This window comes from Siniperca chuatsi, linkage group LG13 (genome assembly GCF_020085105.1).
Source record: "Siniperca chuatsi isolate FFG_IHB_CAS linkage group LG13, ASM2008510v1, whole genome shotgun sequence".
Classification (NCBI taxonomy): Eukaryota; Metazoa; Chordata; class Actinopteri; order Centrarchiformes; family Sinipercidae; genus Siniperca; species Siniperca chuatsi.
Genome location: NC_058054.1, coordinates 16,387,532 through 16,406,216, shown reverse-complemented (window position 1 = coordinate 16,406,216; position 18,685 = coordinate 16,387,532). Strand labels below are relative to the sequence as shown.

General features: G+C 39.4%; 1 protein-coding gene across 7 annotated transcripts in view; it reads right to left on the bottom strand.

Annotated features, from left to right (window-relative positions):
- The window catches only part of LOC122887063 (zonadhesin-like), a 29,985-nt gene extending 13,798 nt beyond the window's left edge, over positions 1-16,187 (bottom strand). For 3 of the 7 annotated variants that reach the window (XR_006380466.1, XR_006380465.1, XR_006380467.1), the window contains exons 1-30: positions 15,929-16,187; positions 15,669-15,721; positions 15,428-15,502; positions 14,502-14,725; positions 14,325-14,406; positions 13,471-13,868; positions 12,120-12,684; positions 11,781-11,977; positions 11,296-11,685; positions 10,508-10,800; positions 9,768-10,033; positions 9,406-9,474; positions 8,939-9,076; positions 8,589-8,845; positions 8,384-8,468; positions 8,144-8,215; positions 7,794-7,928; positions 7,412-7,668; positions 7,201-7,285; positions 6,837-7,061; positions 6,558-6,695; positions 5,892-6,148; positions 5,633-5,717; positions 4,739-5,548; positions 4,312-4,520; positions 3,997-4,153; positions 3,481-3,899; positions 2,170-2,299; positions 1,851-2,006; positions 729-1,688 (exon numbers count right to left, since the gene is read on the bottom strand). Coding sequence is in view for 1 of the 7 variants with exons in the window: in XM_044219903.1 (XP_044075838.1) it covers positions 1,864-2,006; positions 2,170-2,299; positions 3,481-3,899; positions 3,997-4,153; positions 4,312-4,520; positions 4,739-5,548; positions 5,633-5,717; positions 5,892-6,148; positions 6,558-6,695; positions 6,837-7,061; positions 7,201-7,285; positions 7,412-7,668; positions 7,794-7,928; positions 8,144-8,215; positions 8,384-8,468; positions 8,589-8,845; positions 8,939-9,076; positions 9,406-9,474; positions 9,768-10,033; positions 10,508-10,800; positions 11,296-11,685; positions 11,781-11,977; positions 12,120-12,684; positions 13,471-13,868; positions 14,325-14,406; positions 14,502-14,725; positions 15,428-15,502; positions 15,669-15,721; positions 15,929-16,005 (6,291 nt within the window). In the remaining 6 variants the exon portion in view is untranslated. Of the gene's footprint in view, positions 1-481; positions 1,689-1,850; positions 2,007-2,169; positions 2,300-3,480; positions 3,900-3,996; positions 4,154-4,311; positions 4,521-4,738; positions 5,549-5,632; positions 5,718-5,891; positions 6,149-6,557; positions 6,696-6,836; positions 7,062-7,200; positions 7,286-7,411; positions 7,669-7,793; positions 7,929-8,143; positions 8,216-8,383; positions 8,469-8,588; positions 8,846-8,938; positions 9,077-9,405; positions 9,475-9,767; positions 10,034-10,507; positions 10,801-11,295; positions 11,686-11,780; positions 11,978-12,119; positions 12,685-13,470; positions 13,869-14,324; positions 14,407-14,501; positions 14,726-15,427; positions 15,503-15,668; positions 15,722-15,928 lie in introns of those variants that run through there. The other 4 variants (XR_006380470.1, XM_044219903.1, XR_006380468.1 and 1 more) reach the window with 4 other exon arrangements.
- Positions 16,188-18,685: the final 2,498 nt, after the last annotated feature.

The following is an 18,685-nucleotide window of genomic DNA, read 5'->3' as shown; positions in this document are numbered from 1 at the left end:
TTTTGCCATTGTTCTCCACATTTATTTGATGTTTCCTTTCATTTGTCACCTGTGTCTATATAATAGCAGTTTTCTTAATAATGGTGTCACTTGCCATTATCAAGACTTTATCAAACCAAACTAAACTAAACTTTTACATAATTAAGCCTCTTTTCTTAATTTAGATAAGAACTGAATTAGTAATTAAATTAGTAGTTATTCTTAGTGCTATTTATGAGGGTAATTTTCACACTGAAAGAAGTACAATAAGCGCTGATAAATGAGCTCTCACCAACATGTTTATGATAACAGGTAGATGCTGTTTACTACTTTAATTACTTATGACCTGTAAACCAAGTCAGTGATCTAGCTAAAAATAAAACTAAGCACCCAAGGACAATAACCTGGTCCAGCAGGAGCTTGATTTTTAATTTACAGTGGAGCTGCACTTTTGAGCATTGAATTATTTAACATATTTTTTGGAATAATCCAATCAGTCATGTAGTATTTAAATTATTTATTTATTATCATTTGGCAATCGCTTAGGCTAGCTTTTTACAATCAGGTCAAAGAACAATAAAATAAAGCTCACTAGTTAAACAATTGTTTAGCAACCTTGGTGTAACTTTGTATCCTAAATTATAGGTCTATATGAGTTAAGAACACATTTTTTTTGTATTATGAAAAATCATGCCATGACTTAACTTTATTAAACCGTTCAATATTAAATGTGATAATGTTTTACTCACCATCATAGAGAGGTAGCAACCCCAACAGGAGAAATAAGTACAATGCAAACCAATCCATGACTGTGTGTGGATGCTGAGTGTAACCAAGACTTATTTATACATGCATATGATCATCAAAGACATTTACAAACACACACAACCCCCAGGTACACTTCTGACAAGAACAATCCTTTTGTCTGCTAGAAAAATGTACCTTGTCTTCACAGAGTATTATGTTACAGAAGTTCTTTACATAATATTTTTCTTTCCGTAATGATTAGACTTTCTCCAGTTCTACAGGTAGATAATGGATTACACATTCAGACTGTAGATGTGTCAGGAATGCTGTTGTAGCTACACTTGAGACGGAAATGACTTGACTAATGGCGACACAAATTTAACCACAGTGCACCACAGTGAAGATTCAATAGAAAACCTACCAATGCACTGACATTCAAGTACACATTATGACCAAGCAACATTTATTGCACATTGAATTTCTTTCCAGCAGTAGAGTACAAGAGTACAAGTAATCTGTTGTCATGCATAATCATTATTTAAACGCACTGTATTAGATGTTTTGTTTCAATGTGGCCATTATTGTGTATATACAGTATGTGCACAGCTGTAAGAACATCACCTTTGACTAGCCTAAATAGTATGCATGGCAATGACGCAAGCAGTAAAGTACGATACATTGTCACAGAGTACAAATATCTTTTGAAAATAAAGCGAAGATGGTGGAAAGATGAGTAACTTTTAAAAGTAGTTGAAAGCTTGACAACAGATTCTTAAAACAATGCAAAACCCCAGAATAATGAGGTGCAAAAGGGAAGTCTTTTTTACTATGATACACTTTATGAATAACAGCAAGAAGTTCAAGGTCCTGAAAAGCTGGAGGTACAGTAAAGAAAACTGGACATCAGTGCCACTGGTGCCAAGTCATGTTTGGTGGCTCAGGTTTGGGAGAGGGTGTGTTGTCTAAGGAAGAAACAAAATCTGCATTAATTGTCTGTCTGTTCTTATTTTATAAGGTGACAGATATTATCAGTGTGGAGTTTTCTTGTAAACTGCCACAGTAATGTTTCTACTAATGGTCAAAACCTCTACAGAGTATTTTTAAGTGTCATGTCTCATCCTTACATCCATCTGATATTTACACTCTCCAGCTCTCTCCAAACTCTTGAACACTCCTGGCCATGGTACCATCTGGCTTCACCCAGTCATTCTGCTTTTGACCGTCAAAGTTCCCACACAGACCCCCCACCTTCCTTTTATATATGTCTGGTAGAATGATCTCTGCAGGAACAAAATCAACAAAACAAATTCACTTAATTCATTCACTTATCTTCTAGAGAAAACGACTCATTGATTTAGGATGGAATGTAAAGTTGTGATTTTGACGTTTCAGGATTACTGGTAATTTAATTTTGACTTGTTTAATGAGGTGAAGATTAGTTACCTGCTGTGTTGTGTCCACTAAACTCCACTGAAAGGCCAAAATCGGTCTTCAGGTAGAAGCGAGAGGAATGCTTCCAGATTTTTAGACCAGCAGTGGGCGAGACAGGAGTATTAGTTCTCCTTCCATCCACCTGGAGGGAGACACAGAGACTGAAATATCTCGACAACTATTGGATGTATTGCCACAAATTCTTCTTTTTTTTTTTTTTTTTTACAGACAGTGGATGAATCCTACTGATTTTGATGATCCCCTAACCTCCTGTAGTGCCACCATGAATGAGGTGAAATGTCTCCATGACTATTAGATGGATTGCCATGACATTTGGTACAGACATTCATGTGTGAGTTGTAATAACTTGGGTTGCTTATGACCAAATACCTGCAAAACTAATGACATTCCCATCAGCCTCAGCTGTACTTTGTTTTAAGTGCTAATTAGCAAATATTACCATTCTAACACGCTAATATAAGATGCCGACCATGGTAAATGTTATACCTCAACATCAGCATGTAAGCATTGACATTGTGAGCACGTTAGCATGCTGATGTTAGCATTTAGCTCAAAGCGCCACTGTGTGTAAGTACAACCTCACAGGGCCGCTAGCATGGCTGTAGACTCTTAGTCTAGTTTGACTATATTTAAAATTCTCAGATATTGTTGAAAGTTTACTTACAAATTTTCACTCTCCTAAAAGTAACTGTGACCTCGGTATTGTCTTTTTTCTTTGGATTATGGATTGCGGCTTCTTTGAACAAATAATTATATTTATAATTGTCTGAAACTTTTAGAAAATTAAGTTATACCAATTTCAAAAATTTGACAGTTGCTGCTTAAATATGCTCCAACTTGAGTACCAGTTTTCTCTGGATATTGAATACAATATACTGTGTACCAGCCTTCTTAAAAGTACATAGCTCAGACTGCTTTTTAGAGGATACTTACATAAAGTCTGACTATATAATATAATAATAATATTGCAGCTTTTTTACATGCTTGCTCTCTCTCTCTCTCTCGCTCTCATTCTCTCTCTTTCTCATACACACACACAAACGTGTGTGCCAAAAGGGAAATAACATATGACAGAGCATAATTTAGCGCATAGTACATCATCTGCCTCACTGCTGTCATAACACCTCAGAGAGAAAATGAGAAGGAGCGCTGGTTATTTCCCTCAACGCTTTCACAAATGTTTGTGGGCGGGCATAAATATGATGATATTATCCCATGAACAAAATGTTGTATCTGCTGAGAAGGAGCCACAGGAAAATGAAATGGAGGCAATATGTTGTTAAAAATGCCCTTGATACTTACGACCAGCATTCGATTCTTCTTGAACTCCACAGTGTGATTGTACACTCTGATCTTAAGCTCTTGTAATCTGTGGTTTTCCTTATGCTTTTCACTATGGTCATCATGTTTGTCATCAACATCACCATCATCTTCATCATCTTCTTCATCATCATCATCATCATCATCATCATCATCATCATCATCTTCATCCCTGACTCTGCCACTGTGGTCTTCTTCACTAGTGCTGTCACCATGATGCTGACTATCATCGTCAAAATGTCTGGTGTGTGTATTGATTCCCTCGATGTAGACATCTGGAAGGTTACTTGGCAATTTGTTGGTCCGGACCAGAACATATGAGTGCTCACCCTTAAAGTCATACTTCATTTTATCAAAGGTTCTGTAGTCAGGACGTCCCTTGATAGTGCACTTACTGAATCCTGTGGAGCAACAAGTGTAGAGCATTTCATTATTTAGCGAATAAGATGCAACATGGTTTGGATACATCACATAGTTAAATGGTGACATTTACAGCACCTGTAGACTGGCAGTAATAATCGCCCTCCTCATTTTGAAGGCAGACAGCATTTCGACCGCACTCATCTTTGTCATTACAGTCAATCTTCCCCACGCCATGGTTTTTCTTACATTCACATTTCTGAGTGCAGTGATTGGTGTACCACACTTCATTGAACTGACAAGAAAGAGAGAGTCATCATACTCCTCGGACCTCAATATCCACATGCACTATTGTTGGCAATAATGCTCAGGCTTTCATAAAGTAGTCCTGAGTATTTGAAAATCAACACTGTATATGCCATTGATGAAGAGTCATTCTAAACTGTCACTCACCTGATGTTTGGTGCCATTCCTGTCCACACATCCACACCATTGGATAGGCACACAAACCCTCCCTTTCTGCACAAAGCCTTCATCACATACACATCCCTGCACACAACCCATATTGTCACTGCAGCGTGGTGGGCCATTCAGGTGTGTACAGGTTGGACTGCAGGCAGGGATACAAGTGGTGTAATGACTGTTCTCTGGGCAAGAGGGTGCTAAAGAAAGACAGAATGGTAAAGACAGAGTATATACTTAGTCATAAGCTTAAAATGACGAACAAACATGAATTAGCCATTGTTCATTTTTCTTAGCGTATCTTATCTCACAGGTGAGTTTTGCCACTGGTGCAGAACATGGTGTAAAATATACATTATGGGAAACCCAGACCATGTTTAAAAATTTTTATATAGGGAAATGCAAACTCCTAACTTACTTGGTACAGGTGTGGTTGGTGGTTGTGGTCTAGCTGTTGTTGTAGGATGAGGTCTACCTGTTGTTGGATGTGATTTAATGGTTGTTGTAGATTGTGGTCTAGCTGTTGTTGACAGTTGTGGAGTCGCTGTTGTTGTAGGTTGGGGTCCAGCTGTTGTTGTGGGTTGTGGTCTCAATGTTGGTGTGGACTGTGGTGTAGCTGTTGTGGGTTGAGGTTTAACTGTGGTTGGAGGTTGTGGTCTAGCTGTTGTTTGTGGCTGTGGTTGCGTTGTGGTTGGAGGTCGTGGTCTATTTGTTGTTTGTAACTCTGGTTGAGATGTGGTCGGAGGTTGTGGTCTAGCTGTTGTTGGAGGTTGGGGTCTAGCTGTTGTTTGGGGTTCATTCGTAGATGTAGCTGGTTGCTCTGGTCTGGCTGTTGTTTGGAGTGTTTCTGTAATTACAGTTTGCTCTGAAGTTTCAACTCCTGGGTGCTCTGTTGTTTGTGGGTGGGGTCTAGCTGTAGTTTGGGGTCCAGTTGTGGCTGTTGTTATTGGCCTTGATGTTATTGGTAGCTGGGGTCTTGTTGTTGTGACATCAGGATTTAAAGTTTTTAGAGTTATAGTTGTTGCTGGTTTTGTAGGGGTTTGTGTATCACAGTCAGTTGCGGCTTCTGTTGCAGTGGTCATTGTTGTAAAGGTAGTTGTTGATGGTGGCTGTGGTTGTGATGACGTTGATGTTTGTGGTTGTGTAGCAGTCGCTGGAGGAAGCTCTGGACCTTCGGTTGCAACTGGATCAAAGTTTGTGGGAGCAGGGGTTGTTGGTTTGGCCAGATCTGTAACATTTGACAATCAATCAGTCACGTCAATTTTCAGATATGATAGAACTAAACGGAATGTCAGTAGGAGGACAGAATTACCTGCACAGTGCCCATGATGAAGAGATAAATCATCTATGGCCACATCAGACTGATCATTGGAACCTCTTCGCCCTTCAAAAATGATCTAAAAGTAAGTGCACAGGTTAGTATTAAAGTACAGTATACCAAATAGCATACAGATTCATTAGGTCGTATTACAATAATTTATTGTTGCAGGTAGTACACTATTAGTATTTTTGCTCTCCAGGTTTCTAACATTAGAGGTTAGGAGAAGAAAAATCTTAGGTTTGTAACTCACCTGGAAAGCTCCAGTTGTTGTCAAGTCCACCTGAGCCAGGTGCCAGATATTTCCTTGGTTATTCCTCTTCCACCAAACAGCGTCAGCTAGTCTGTCCTGGAACAAGTAGACATGGAGGCCCATTGTATCTGCTGAACCATACATATGGTACCAGAACTGCAGACACTGAGGACCAGAGTCAGAACACTCAGTGCTGATGAGACGAGCCATGTCTCCATATGACACGCTGTTGGCTTCGATGTAAAGATAGTGGCCATCTGATTAAGGATAAGAGTTAAGTAAGTTCAACACAGCAAGTTTTCTTGGGTAATGTTATGATTTCTCATTTAATCCTACATTCAAGGCATGTCCAAATGCAGCTGAAATTGTTTGCTAAATGTTGACAATGCAATGTCTTTTGAAGATTGAAAAGATAAAAATTACTTAATTCATAAACAGTAGCTCTACTAGCACATCCTCAGGAGGCTAAAGGAAAAATATCTCTTGGCAAGACAGCAACAGTCTACCATTCTGCTTTGACAAGGAAGAACTTCTTCAACAATGGGGTTTTCACCAGTTATAGGTGCAACTGTGTAACTGCCAGTTTGACGTCAAGAATGTGCTGCTTAATTTTTCCCTGACAGTTCTACGCCAACTTTTCTTGGCTCGTGTCAGAAGGCTAATTACCTCCCGTGGTGTGATCTGAAGAAGGCCCAGTCATCATAGTAGGAGTGGAGCCACTATGCCTTGTCCAATCAAAAACATCAGCAATAAATTGACTCCACTGACATAGATCTTGTTCAAAATTACAGTGGAGTTGGCATCCTGGAAACAAAAGTCAGACATGTCTTTAGATCACTGATGCAGTAATTCTGGAAATCACAAAAACGGGATGTTAAAAAAAATAAATTATGGAAGTCCCAACACCAGAGGTGTACAAGTACTGCTGTGGAATCAGGACTGTACCTGGGTGTGGTGGCGGTCTATTATCTAGAGCTTCAATAACATTGTCATTAATTAAGTCGGTTGTTGCTTCCACTACGGGAGGTATGGTGACATTTGCTACAGGGGGCTGAGCTGTAACATTGACCAGAGTAGGCTCTGGAGCTGCAGCAGTTGGCACAGGGACACTAGGAGGAGCTGTGGTGTTTCCATCAGGTTTAGGTGGACCTGTCACCACAACATTCAGATCTGCAATAGTGCAGGAATTGTTATTATTAACAGTGTTAATAATTGCAAATATTCAAAACATGATCAAGCTACACAGCCTTAAAATAAGCAACACATTTTTAAGGTTAAGTGTTACTTATTCTGTCTGCATGTTTCTTACCAGAGCAAGCGCCACGGTAAAGCTTTACATCATCTATGGCCACATCGGACTCTTCGTTGGAGCCTCTACGCCCCTCAATGATGATCTGAGTTAGGAAAATGTTTTATTTGTTATTATTTATAAGATGTCTATTATTGTTAATATTCTACTATTACAACATAATTGGCTGACAATCTTTAAATCATCCAGTGCCTGCTGGAAGATGTCTGACCTGGAAAGTTCCAGTTGTTGTGAAGTCCACCTGAGCCAGGTGCCACATATTTCCTTGGTCATTTCTCTTCCACCAAACAGCGTTGGCTACTTTGTTTTGGAGCAAGTAGATATTGAGACCCATTGTATCTGCTGAACCGTACATGTGGTACCAGAACTGCAGACACTGAGGACCAGAGTCAGAACACTCAGAGCCAATGAGACGAGCTGTGTCTCCATGTGTCACGCTGCTGGCCTCAATGTAAAGATAGTGGCCATCTAGAAAAGAGGAATGAAATGATCAAAATTGCCAGATAACTTTCCATGAAGAGACAAATTGTATCCTTACCTCTGTATATTATCTGTCACCATTTATCATATTACATAGAGAAAGAGTATATTACCACCAGTGTGGTCAGCAGAGGGCCCAGTCATCAGGGTGGGGGTGGAACCACTTTGCCATGTCCAGTCAAAAGCATCCGTGATCATCTGATGCCAGCTACAAAGGTTGCTGTCGAAGCTACAGTCAATATTGCAGACTAAAAGGAAAACATTTGCAAAACATTAACATGAACTAAGCATTGAGGCCCTTATGCAACTTCCTTGAAATTTAGATGATCTGTTACTTCAATTACCATTAAAATTGCACATTCAGTATTTATTGGACTAGACACAAATGTTAATTTGTAACCACACTTCAGCATTCTGATGCAGAAACAAGTGGCCCATAAAGTGAAGCTTCCTGCGCACTTACCTGAGTGTGAGGGGAGGACCTCCGCCGTTGTAGAAGGAAACTCAGTTCCACTAACCAGGCCAGGGAAGCTACCTAAAGGCAGTGATTATTGACTTTGTTTAAACCCTCAGATATCTGGTATGGTCATAATTTTAGATCTTAATTTATTTGCACATTTGAAATGTAACAATTAAAGTTATGATATATCTTTAATCAGATTTCTAATGTTTTGTTATCCTTTTTGTTAGAAGTGAATGTCACCTGAGCATGAGCCAAAGTGGATGGAAATGTCATCTATGGCCACATCTGACTGAGCATTAGAACCTCGAATCCCTTCCACTATGATCTAAAAGAGGCAATAGGAAAATACAATATGTCACTGTATAGAATAAGATCATTAGTCTTTGCAAGAACAACATTCAGCATCTTCAGCCCATATATTTTCTGTATGTAGTGTCAGACTTACTTGGAATGGACCAGACACTTTGATGTCAAGATTTCCTGGATGCCATTCTGGTCCTTGGTTGTTCATCATGGACCAGAGCTTGGTAGCTTTATTGTCTTTGAGCAGGAAGATATTGAGGGCCGTGGCTGCAGCTGAACCATACATATGGTACCAGAAGTGCAGGCAGAGTGGGCCATTATAATGGCACACTGAGCTCAACAGACGGGCTGAATCTCCATGGGTTACATTATTTCCCTCAATATACATGTAGAAACCAGCTAGGGAAACGTTGAAAATAGCACAAAAAACATGAATAATGAAAAACCAATGCAGCAGCATAAAAGATTGTGTGGCCTGACATTGGGTTTTACCTCCAGTGGTGTGGTCTTGGTTTGGGCCAGTTAGGTCTGATGGGGTGGGTCCTGAATTTCTTGTCCAATCAAAACTGTCCTGTATGAGCTGCTCCCACCCACATAGATTTTTTTCAAAGTCGCAATTCATGGGACAGACTATGAAAAAGCATATAAACACAATGGAAATGATAAGTATTACGAACTAATTATCTGTAGGAACATTACAATATGAAAAATATAATTGTTTTAAAATCAGTTATCTGCAAAAAATATTATTTCATCCAATCTGTAGAGAATTACACCATGGTTATTCGAATGGAATCAAATACATGTCTATATTAAACATCAGTAAATCTATAGCTTTTGGAGGCAAGCATAGTCAAATGTTCTATTTGGTTTTCATATTATTAATTATAAATTGGATTATGCCACTGATCATCCAAACCAGTAACAAAATAAACCTTCACAACCCTGAATGCTCTTACAAGTCTGATCTGATGTTGGAGAGGTAGGAGTTGGAGTTGTTGGAAGAGATGCAGTGGTTGGGGGGTCAGCTGCAATGGGAACAAAAACAAAACAAAAAGCCAAACAAACAAACAAACAAAAAAAGGAATGAGTTCACCACCTTTACCTTTTTGGCGCCATAGGAGATATTTTGTGTTAGCCCACTAACTCCACATCTTAACCACCTAATTTCTCCAATTTTGCTTATATCAATGACAAAACAAAGAAAGAAACCAAAGAAGATTCACTCAGGCACAACCAATATCATTACATGTACACATCCTCTCACAGAGTAACCAGGCTATCATCATCAATGATCATCATGTCTGACTCAACCACTCACCACAGGCTGTGTTTGTCTCCCAGTGGGGCAGCTCCACTCCTGCAACCTGGCATGCTGCTGCATAGGACTTCAGAGATTCGCATAGGGTATGTTGGTCACCACTTGTGGCACAGTAATCATACACACAACTACTGAGGTAGATGCTTGGGTGAATGGGTTCATGGCAGGGCTTGAAGGCCTCCCCTAGTAGCGTGTAGCACTCATTGTAGGCCTCATTCTCCTCATCATAATCACAGAGTCTTGGATAATTTGGATGGGCAATACACCTGGAGGAGAAAGTGAAGACAGTTAAATAAAGATCTAACCTGCTTTGTGTACATGTATTCAGCTAGTAATTAGGTGGTAATCAAACTGGTAATTGTGATTTTATCTGGTTATTAATAAGCACAGTGGGGGTTTGAGATAAAGGATATTATCAGTGTGCTAACATGCTCACAATGACAATGCTAACATGCTAGTTTAGCAGGTGTAATGATTTCCATGTTCACCATCTTAGTTTAGCGCGTTAGCATGCTATCATTTGCTAGTTAGCACTAAACACAAAGTACAGCTGGGGCTGATGGGAATATAGTTAACACCACACTGCTAGTGTGGCTAAAAAACTTTAGTCTTTTCACACGCTGTGGAAATGGTATATTTTGGTATATGTTGTTTTCTTTTTGGAGGTATTAAAATGTTATATCTTTCATTTAATATGTACTAAAATTTGTGCAGATACCCTGTATAGTAAAATAACTTACTCATTATTGCCTGGCACCCTCCAGCTTTCACCAAACTGAAATGGCCCAGTAGCATTTTGGCCTCCTGGTGTTATGAAGTCATCATCCTGTTGTTCAGAGTAGGTGCCACACAATCCACACAGTTCGAACTTGTAGTGCTCATCCACCTGCAGGAAGAGTCTGTAATGCCCATCTATCATCATTCTGAGGCCAAACGTCGTCTCCAAGATAATATAATTATTCTTTGTGTAGACCCATACTGATCCGTATGCACCATTGGTGGAATAGGGGAGTCGGACATGGACATTATTCACCTAAAGAGAGGACAATCCATCATTAATAATGAGTTTATTCTTGTGAGAAATTAGTTTATTTTGAATGTCTTACATAAACCAGAGCACTAATGTTTTTTCTACTGGGATAGTTAGTGCAACTAATTAGCTACCAACTAGCTGTTCAGGGCAAAGTCAAGTGAGTCAGCTATTAGTTTGTGTATTCTTGTAAGCCCCAGATGACAAACAAATGACTTCCTCCAATGACGTGACACAGAGTAATAACTGACCCCTATAAACATGGGTGTGCTGATACGAAAGTCATTAACCACTGTCATTAATGAATTACAGCAGATACAGAACATTACACTCCAGATCCAGTAAATAGGCCACTTGCAGGTCACAAGACACATTTGCAAGCTGGTAGCTGTCCAATATACATTTTCACAACAGCCTTTGTTACATTCACAAGCTATAAAAGAGTTGCATTTGGGATGGTTTGGTATGTAGAGAATTACAATGAGTTTTCATGCTTACATAGACCTCTCCGCTTTGATTCAGGGTGAGGTATAGATCCTCAACCTGAAGAGCCACAGCTTCCAGCTTGGACCGGGTGTAGTTCTGAAGTGGAGGCTGCACGTTTTGTCCGATCACATTGAACTGGACTGAGCTTTCTTCTCCGCATGTGGTAGTCAGCGTGTAACTGCAGCCCCCTTGAAAATCGTAAGCCATCCCGTCAAAGGTGATATAGTGAGGATCACCGTACACACTGCAGGTGGCGGGATTGAAAGCGAAGCAGCCTTTGACCCCATTCTTGACCTTACAAACCTCATTGTCTGCGCATTGCATTGTGGTGCACTGCATGTCATTATTACCCATGCACTGGCACTGCTGCACACACTCTCCTTCCAACAATGTTTCTCCTTTCTGCAGGCAAAAGGGAGTTGTGTTGAATAAATTCTAGCACTGTGGATGTGAATAGGTGAATATGAAACTGTTCCCTGTTGATCTACCTCACTTACCTCATGGTGTTTTCCATTGTACCAGCATCCACAGTTTTCTGCTGGGACACACTTTCCCCCACTGAGTTTGAAGCCGAAGTCACACTCACATCTTTCCTCACAGTTTCCACAGGAGCCAGCTATATCCAGGCTGGAGCACACTTCGGGACAGCCATCAACACATGAGTTGTAGTGGCTGTTCTCCCCACACCGAAGGGCTGAGAGGGGGCAAAGAAAGAGCAGCAGGCATGACCTTAATTGTTCTTGTATTATTACATTAGTCATTATTTGCACTGTTTCCCCTATTTCTAATAACAGGAGGTCGAAAAGCAGAAAGCAGGAAGCAATAAAGCAGCATACGGCAGAATGTAGAGTTCCTCCAAATGGGTATGGCAACTCCAGCCTCCTGGCAGATATCAGTGTAGACCTGTAATGTCTCACATAGCACCGCTGGGTCACCATGACTAGAGCACATGCCGACCATACAGCCCCTGAAGTAGCTCTCTGCCCCCAGAACTGATAGGCAGTCCGCAAAGGGCCCAGTACTAGAGAGGAGGCCTCCACAGTACAGCTCACTGGCATACTCAGCCTCTTCCAGTGGGTCACACTGATGAGGAACTAGAATGGTTTCACAGGAGGAGGTGGTTTGCCTGGTCTGCCAACTCTCAGCCAAAGCTGTAGCATCTTGGGCATTTGTACCATCTGGCTTTCTGAAGTCATCTTCTCTGAGCTGGTTGAAGTTTCCACACAAGCCACAGACATTATCAGAGTAAGTGGATGGCAAGTTGACATGGACATCACCAGCGTTGTCATATGAGACAGAAAGACCGAAGCTGGTACCCAATTTAACAGCAGCAGGGTTGCTTATGATGTACACAGTGCCATTGCTGAGGCTCAGTGGAAGCTTCCTCCAGACACCATTAACCTGAAGAAGAGTATTAGTTTTAGACTTCATTACTGACTGTCATCAGCAATATAAACTCACTGCATCTGACAGTTTGCATAAAAAACGGCACTCTGTAGACAGATATATCTTCAAGAATTGATAAGACTGTAGGAATTCCAGGACATTATGCCACTAAACTCTGCACTTAACGATAAACTCAGTTTATCAGTAGAATGGGCAGGAGACATGGGAACTGCTTGATCCAGTACATTGCTTAGCTCACCACTCATTACAGCATAATGGCAAGGTGCCATAAAACTGAAGTTATTTGGAAGTTTAGAGAGCAATGTAAAATAGGGAATGGGAATACAGTATGTTTTAAAAAAACCCCAAACAAAACAAAACTGCTGTATGCTTCCAGCATACAAACATGCTGTAGATGGCTTGTTCTGCAAGTTACTGTCTTCCTTTAAAAAAAAATGTTAATACTCATATTATCCTCAAATGTGTGATGCCACACTGATAAACAGCTTAGCTGAGTAAAGTAAAAATAAACTGTTAAGAGTGCCATTAGTTTATAGTTGCATGGGTGTAGTGACAAAAACTGTTACGTTAAATGTTAATGATAAGGCTTATTTGGCACAGAATTATCATTTATAACAGTCATTCAAAGCTGGTAGTCTCCCTGGAACAGGGTAGTATGACAGCATGAAATTTTAGCTTTTGGGAAGATTTGTTAATACATTGTCAGATGCTATAGACATTAGCAATGGATCACTGTATGTGTGCCTCCCTAAATTTCTATCTCACTTTAAAGTAACTCACCACAACCCTGTGTGTCTGCCTTTTCAGCAGGGACACTCTAGAGTTCCCCATGTTCACAATGACCTGTTGAACGGTTGGCACAGATGAGTTCCCATTCTGCTCATTGACCACTTCCACACTGAACATGGGCAGAGCCTCAGAGGGTGAGCAGGTCTTAGCCAGTATGTAGGTGCAGGGGGCCATGAAGCGGAACAGCACTCTATCAAAAGTGCTGCAGTCTGTGTGACTGTGTATAGTGCACGTCCCAGAGACAGAAATCCCTCTGGAGCTTCCTCTTTGGGGACCACAGGTTTGGCCCTCAGGGCACTGAGAGGGAGAGCAGGAGAGCTGGCCAACAGAGCAGAGGCAGTGGGTGGACTCATCTGTCCAGAACTCTGTGTTAGATTCACACTGTTGTCCTGTGGGGGATGTGACCGAATAAACAATTACTTTATTATCACAACACCATCTGTCTAGATACAACTGAATAGTAACATTAATGAATTAACTATGTTCAGTAATACTGTATATACTATTCTTAATTAATCTAAGTGATATTTAGATTAATGTTTTCTTAATTATTGTTAATCAAAAGAATGTAAACGTCCTTACCGCCTTACTAAAAAGGTGAACTTATGAAACATGATAAATTAAAGAATCTTTTAAATCTTTAAGCTTTAGAAGGGTTTTGTGATTTATGATATTTTATAGTTTCACTGAAAGTAGTGTTATGACAGTAATGGTTTATGTATTGCATAGACATTGTTATTACCATGTATACCTCAATATAGTATGATTTTTCATTATTCATTCATTGATGGGACCGAAAGTCGGCTGTTCTTAATATAATAAAAGAAGAATAAAATAATATTTACCACATGAGCCTCTCCTTACACCTATCCGTTTAAATGTGACCTGTTCTTCCATGGACACTGCTTGAACTGCTTCAAATACAACCTGATGTAAAAGCAGATTATCTATTTACATATATACAATGCTATATTTGAATTCCTCAATACAGTTCAATTACATGTGGTTATATGTCATTTTACCTGAGTCCCTGGTTCGATGATGTGCAAAGGGACAAACACTTGTCTCCAAGAATCCCTGGGAAGGGCAGGTGAGGTCCAGATTTCTACCAGACCAACGCTGCTTTTTAGCAGAGCGCGAAGTTCTGACCCATTAGCTGCAACCGGGGTTTGATACCAAAACTCTAGACAGGCCTCGCCCTCCAGCCCCAGTGGACCACTCTCTAAGATGTTCACTGCAACATCCTCTGGAGGTGGAAAGGCCAATAAGAAAATTTCATCCACATAATAGAAAGTGACCTAACTCATTTTTTTTAGTAATTCTAATCTAACGCTTGTTTTTAAAGTGTAAATTCAATGACCTTCTTATTCCAGTCTTTTTAAATCACACAATATAAATGGTAAAATATGTTTTTACCATTGCATGCTAGGAATGAGCTTTTATGTTGTATCATGATTTTTAATCACTTTAGAAATAGCAAACCATTCCCTCGTCTTTGTCATTGTAATGAAAGAAGAAGTACATCTGTTGTGGCGCAATTATCATTAAATGCAAAATAGCCGTTTAGAGTGTTTTGTGCTAAATTTGAACCTTAAGTGTAGGCCCTCTACTTTGATTTCCCCTGGGAGAACACCAGGCTATAAAAGGTTATTAGCCTGCTTCAGATCAATTAGTGATATGCAGCGAGGCACAGACACAGTCACAACCTGCCTGTAGATTAAAATAGAACTGTGGACTGATGTTCCAAATCCCCTCCAAAAGGGTGGCACACAATTAAAGGTTACCTTAGTCAAGTTATCTCTAAATGTCAAAGTGAACTCATAACTGAACTGAACTGTAACCTGGCTTGATAACTTTAAAAAACATATTTTGCTTTCAATTTCATTCTAACATTTAATTCATCAAATCCGTCGCTGCAGTATTGTGCAGTAAATGTCATCTTCTGTACCTATTCTTAGTTGGTTCCTTGTCCAATCACAAGTCAGATTGTTGTGTCTGTTGTAGAAACACTGTGTAACATATTCTATGAAAGAAAAGAAAGGGGTTAGATATAGTAATATGTACCGTATGTGTGTCTCTCTGTCTATTTATGTTTGATTATTTTATATCCTTATTGTTGTGACTAATTTGTATTCAAGCAATTTTAGCAATTATGGAGTATCTGTCTTAGTAATTGTAAAACTTCATACCTGAATTTGTCCTCCACTCTGGTAATGTAACCAATGAAAAGTCATTTTCAGCCCTGAAATAGGAAAACAATAATTGCAGATTACTTTTAAAATGTTATGTAAAATAAAATATCTGATTGACTCAAAAACAAAGCTTTAACACAAATCTAAATCCCATTCAGTTTCCACTTAATCAAATGAATATAACCAGTATAACAACATTTCAAATAACATTACAGCTAAAATTTGACAGTGAAAAGTTAAATTATCTTGAGACCCACCTGCACTCAGTCCCTGTCTGAGTTAGAAAGAGTAGAGTCACTGTGACCAACAAATCTGTGTGGATGCCTCCAAGCATGGCTGATCCCTTAATGGCAGCCTCTCAGCAACTCTCCCGTTGCTAATACTCTCTCTCTTTGATGAGTTGAAGAATGACTGATGGGCAGTAACTGTTGTGGAGCCACTCTGTGGAACTAGTGCTTATGTCACGCTTTAACTGCCAGCACAGAGGTGTGGGCCCTCATGTGTAGTTATCAGAACAGAGCGGACTGTTTTATAGCCCCACCACCTAACCAGGTAACCTCACCAGTGGGTGGAAAAAGGCGACTAGAGAACAGTTTGACATGAAAGGGGTTGGACTGGGTTTGTGGCATAAAAATATTCTAAAAGTCACAGCAACTAATACAGTTAAAGTAAATAGTGATAGGCAAGGTCAAGGTTTAGTGTTTCTAGGTCATAAAAAGCACTGAGACCAATGGTAAACTAACACATACTGTACAAATGCTTGAAAAAAATAATTGAATGAGTTAATAAAGTGATGTATGACAATGAGTAAATTGATTGGTCAAAATCAGAAATTTGGCAGAATTTTAAAGTCGTGAGGTAATGTTTTGACAGATTTGAAGGCCACACATATATATATATATATATATATATATATATATATACAGCAACAGAAATCACAGTTTAGCTCCTCACATGTTAATCTAACAACATTACTGAAGTAACTCTTACTACAAAGCCATTTGATAGTGTGTTTTGTTCAGACAATCAAAGCTGATGATTCTCATGAATTTTACATGCAGTAAAAGGGTAACAAGATAATTTCCTTTGCAAATCAGAGCTAATCCTCTAACTGCATCACACTTAGCAAAGATTAGCCAAAAAAGACGAACCATTAAGAGTGTCAACTTATGCAATCCATATTCTCGAAACGTTCACAATGAGGCTTGTGTACATTGTGACCTGATAATGTTGTTGTACACACTGTAAGAACAGGTGGAAAAAGAGTGATAAGACAGAGGTGCTGCCTGTTCCAGCTATTGTGACATTCCTGTAGCCCCATCGGTATGTGTCAATAGAGAGGGTGGACCAAAACAAATATTAGAGCTCTTTAAAACTGTCTTAAGGTCTTTGTTAGGGAACAGTTACAAAATACTACTGTAAATCCAGAACATAAAAAGGTGTTGTTGGCTTGTTGGCAAAGAGAAGGCAATGCATTAACTATCTTAAGACAATCTACATTTATCTAAAAAGACACCGGCCTGATTTCTTAACAGATAATCAAGGTTTTATCTCAGTGTGTCTCAGGTGTCTAAGGCATGTGATGAATGCCACAGGAGGTGAGTTACTTAGTGACCCGTATGGATCTGTACAGAGCAGTGACTAATATTTTGAGAGGCTTTAACATGAAATAAAGCAGATGTACGGCTTTGCAATATCTAGTCAAAAATCTGTATTTACACTCCAAGGCAGCACTCAGCTATCCAAATAAATGTGCTTGACTTCATTCAGTTAATGTTTTGTAACACTCAGTTACTTATTGCCTTTTCCTATGCACATACATTGGTACTACATCACTGCAGTGAATTGGGAAATTTTCCAAATACCCTAATAGCCAAATGCATTATAATGAATATCAAAGGGTTCTATTCGTAACCGCCATGATAATTACTAGAAGGGAGTTGTCTGTTGATAAGGACTGTCCTGGGGTCAAGTGCGTTCAAGTCGCTTTTTCGAGATATATACCCACCTTTGAGTATACCATCATGATGGATCTTATTGGGAAAATTATAATCTTATTGAGGGGCAAAATGCGATAATATATTACATGGTAATATTTTGTTATTCCCATGTAATTATGTTATAAATTGAAATATGACATAATCAATCAGAAAATGCGTCTCAGTTACATACCTATAAATCCATAAATCCATAAATCCATAAACCCACACTGATTCTCATACCTCCTGTCTTCAACCAACAAATTAAAGGGCCATTAATAATCAACCTCGCTCATGGGAAGCGGTAGAAAGAGCAACAAGGGGCCAAGACCAAGTACAAAGCGATATACTGTGGGCTTTTCCAAGCATTGCAGTCTACTGTTGCCCTGATCCATGACTAACAGTTAATAAGCCTATGTTTGCTTTTTGAATCTCCCTTTTGGTAGCTCCACTGTGTCATTTAAAAAAAAAAAATAGAACACCTTAGTAAGCCAAGGAATGTTATTTTGGAAAAATGGAGCAAATGCCTTGTTGTATTTTTTATAGCATCACCTGCTCCCCCACAGAGTGTATCATTTAGGAGACCAGGTGTATCATTAAATATTACCTAGTACAAAATCGATTAAGCATTTCTCAAGTTACAGATTTTGCTGAGCGGATAAACATGCATGAACAATCTGTAATATTTAAGTTATATTGATAACATTTTTATGTAGATGAGTATTTTAAAAATAATAAATAATGCAGAATAAAAGTGTCACTTTTCCAAAAAAATAACAGCTTCAATCCCTGAGGAGCTACGTTAGCATTAGTGACGGTTGCGTCCAGTTACCTAACGTTATAGTTCCCTCAAACAATGAAACGTTATAACAAAGATGCGCATCAGAGGGAAATTAGAAGTGTGCCAGGGTTCGATATAACCGATGGCCTGGGGCCAGTACAAGTTTATGCAGGGCAACTTGATTGACCAGTCACTGGTCCGCTTATAAAAAGAGGGTCGCTCTTCTTTAAGAACGGAGTTTCTGAAAAACTTTT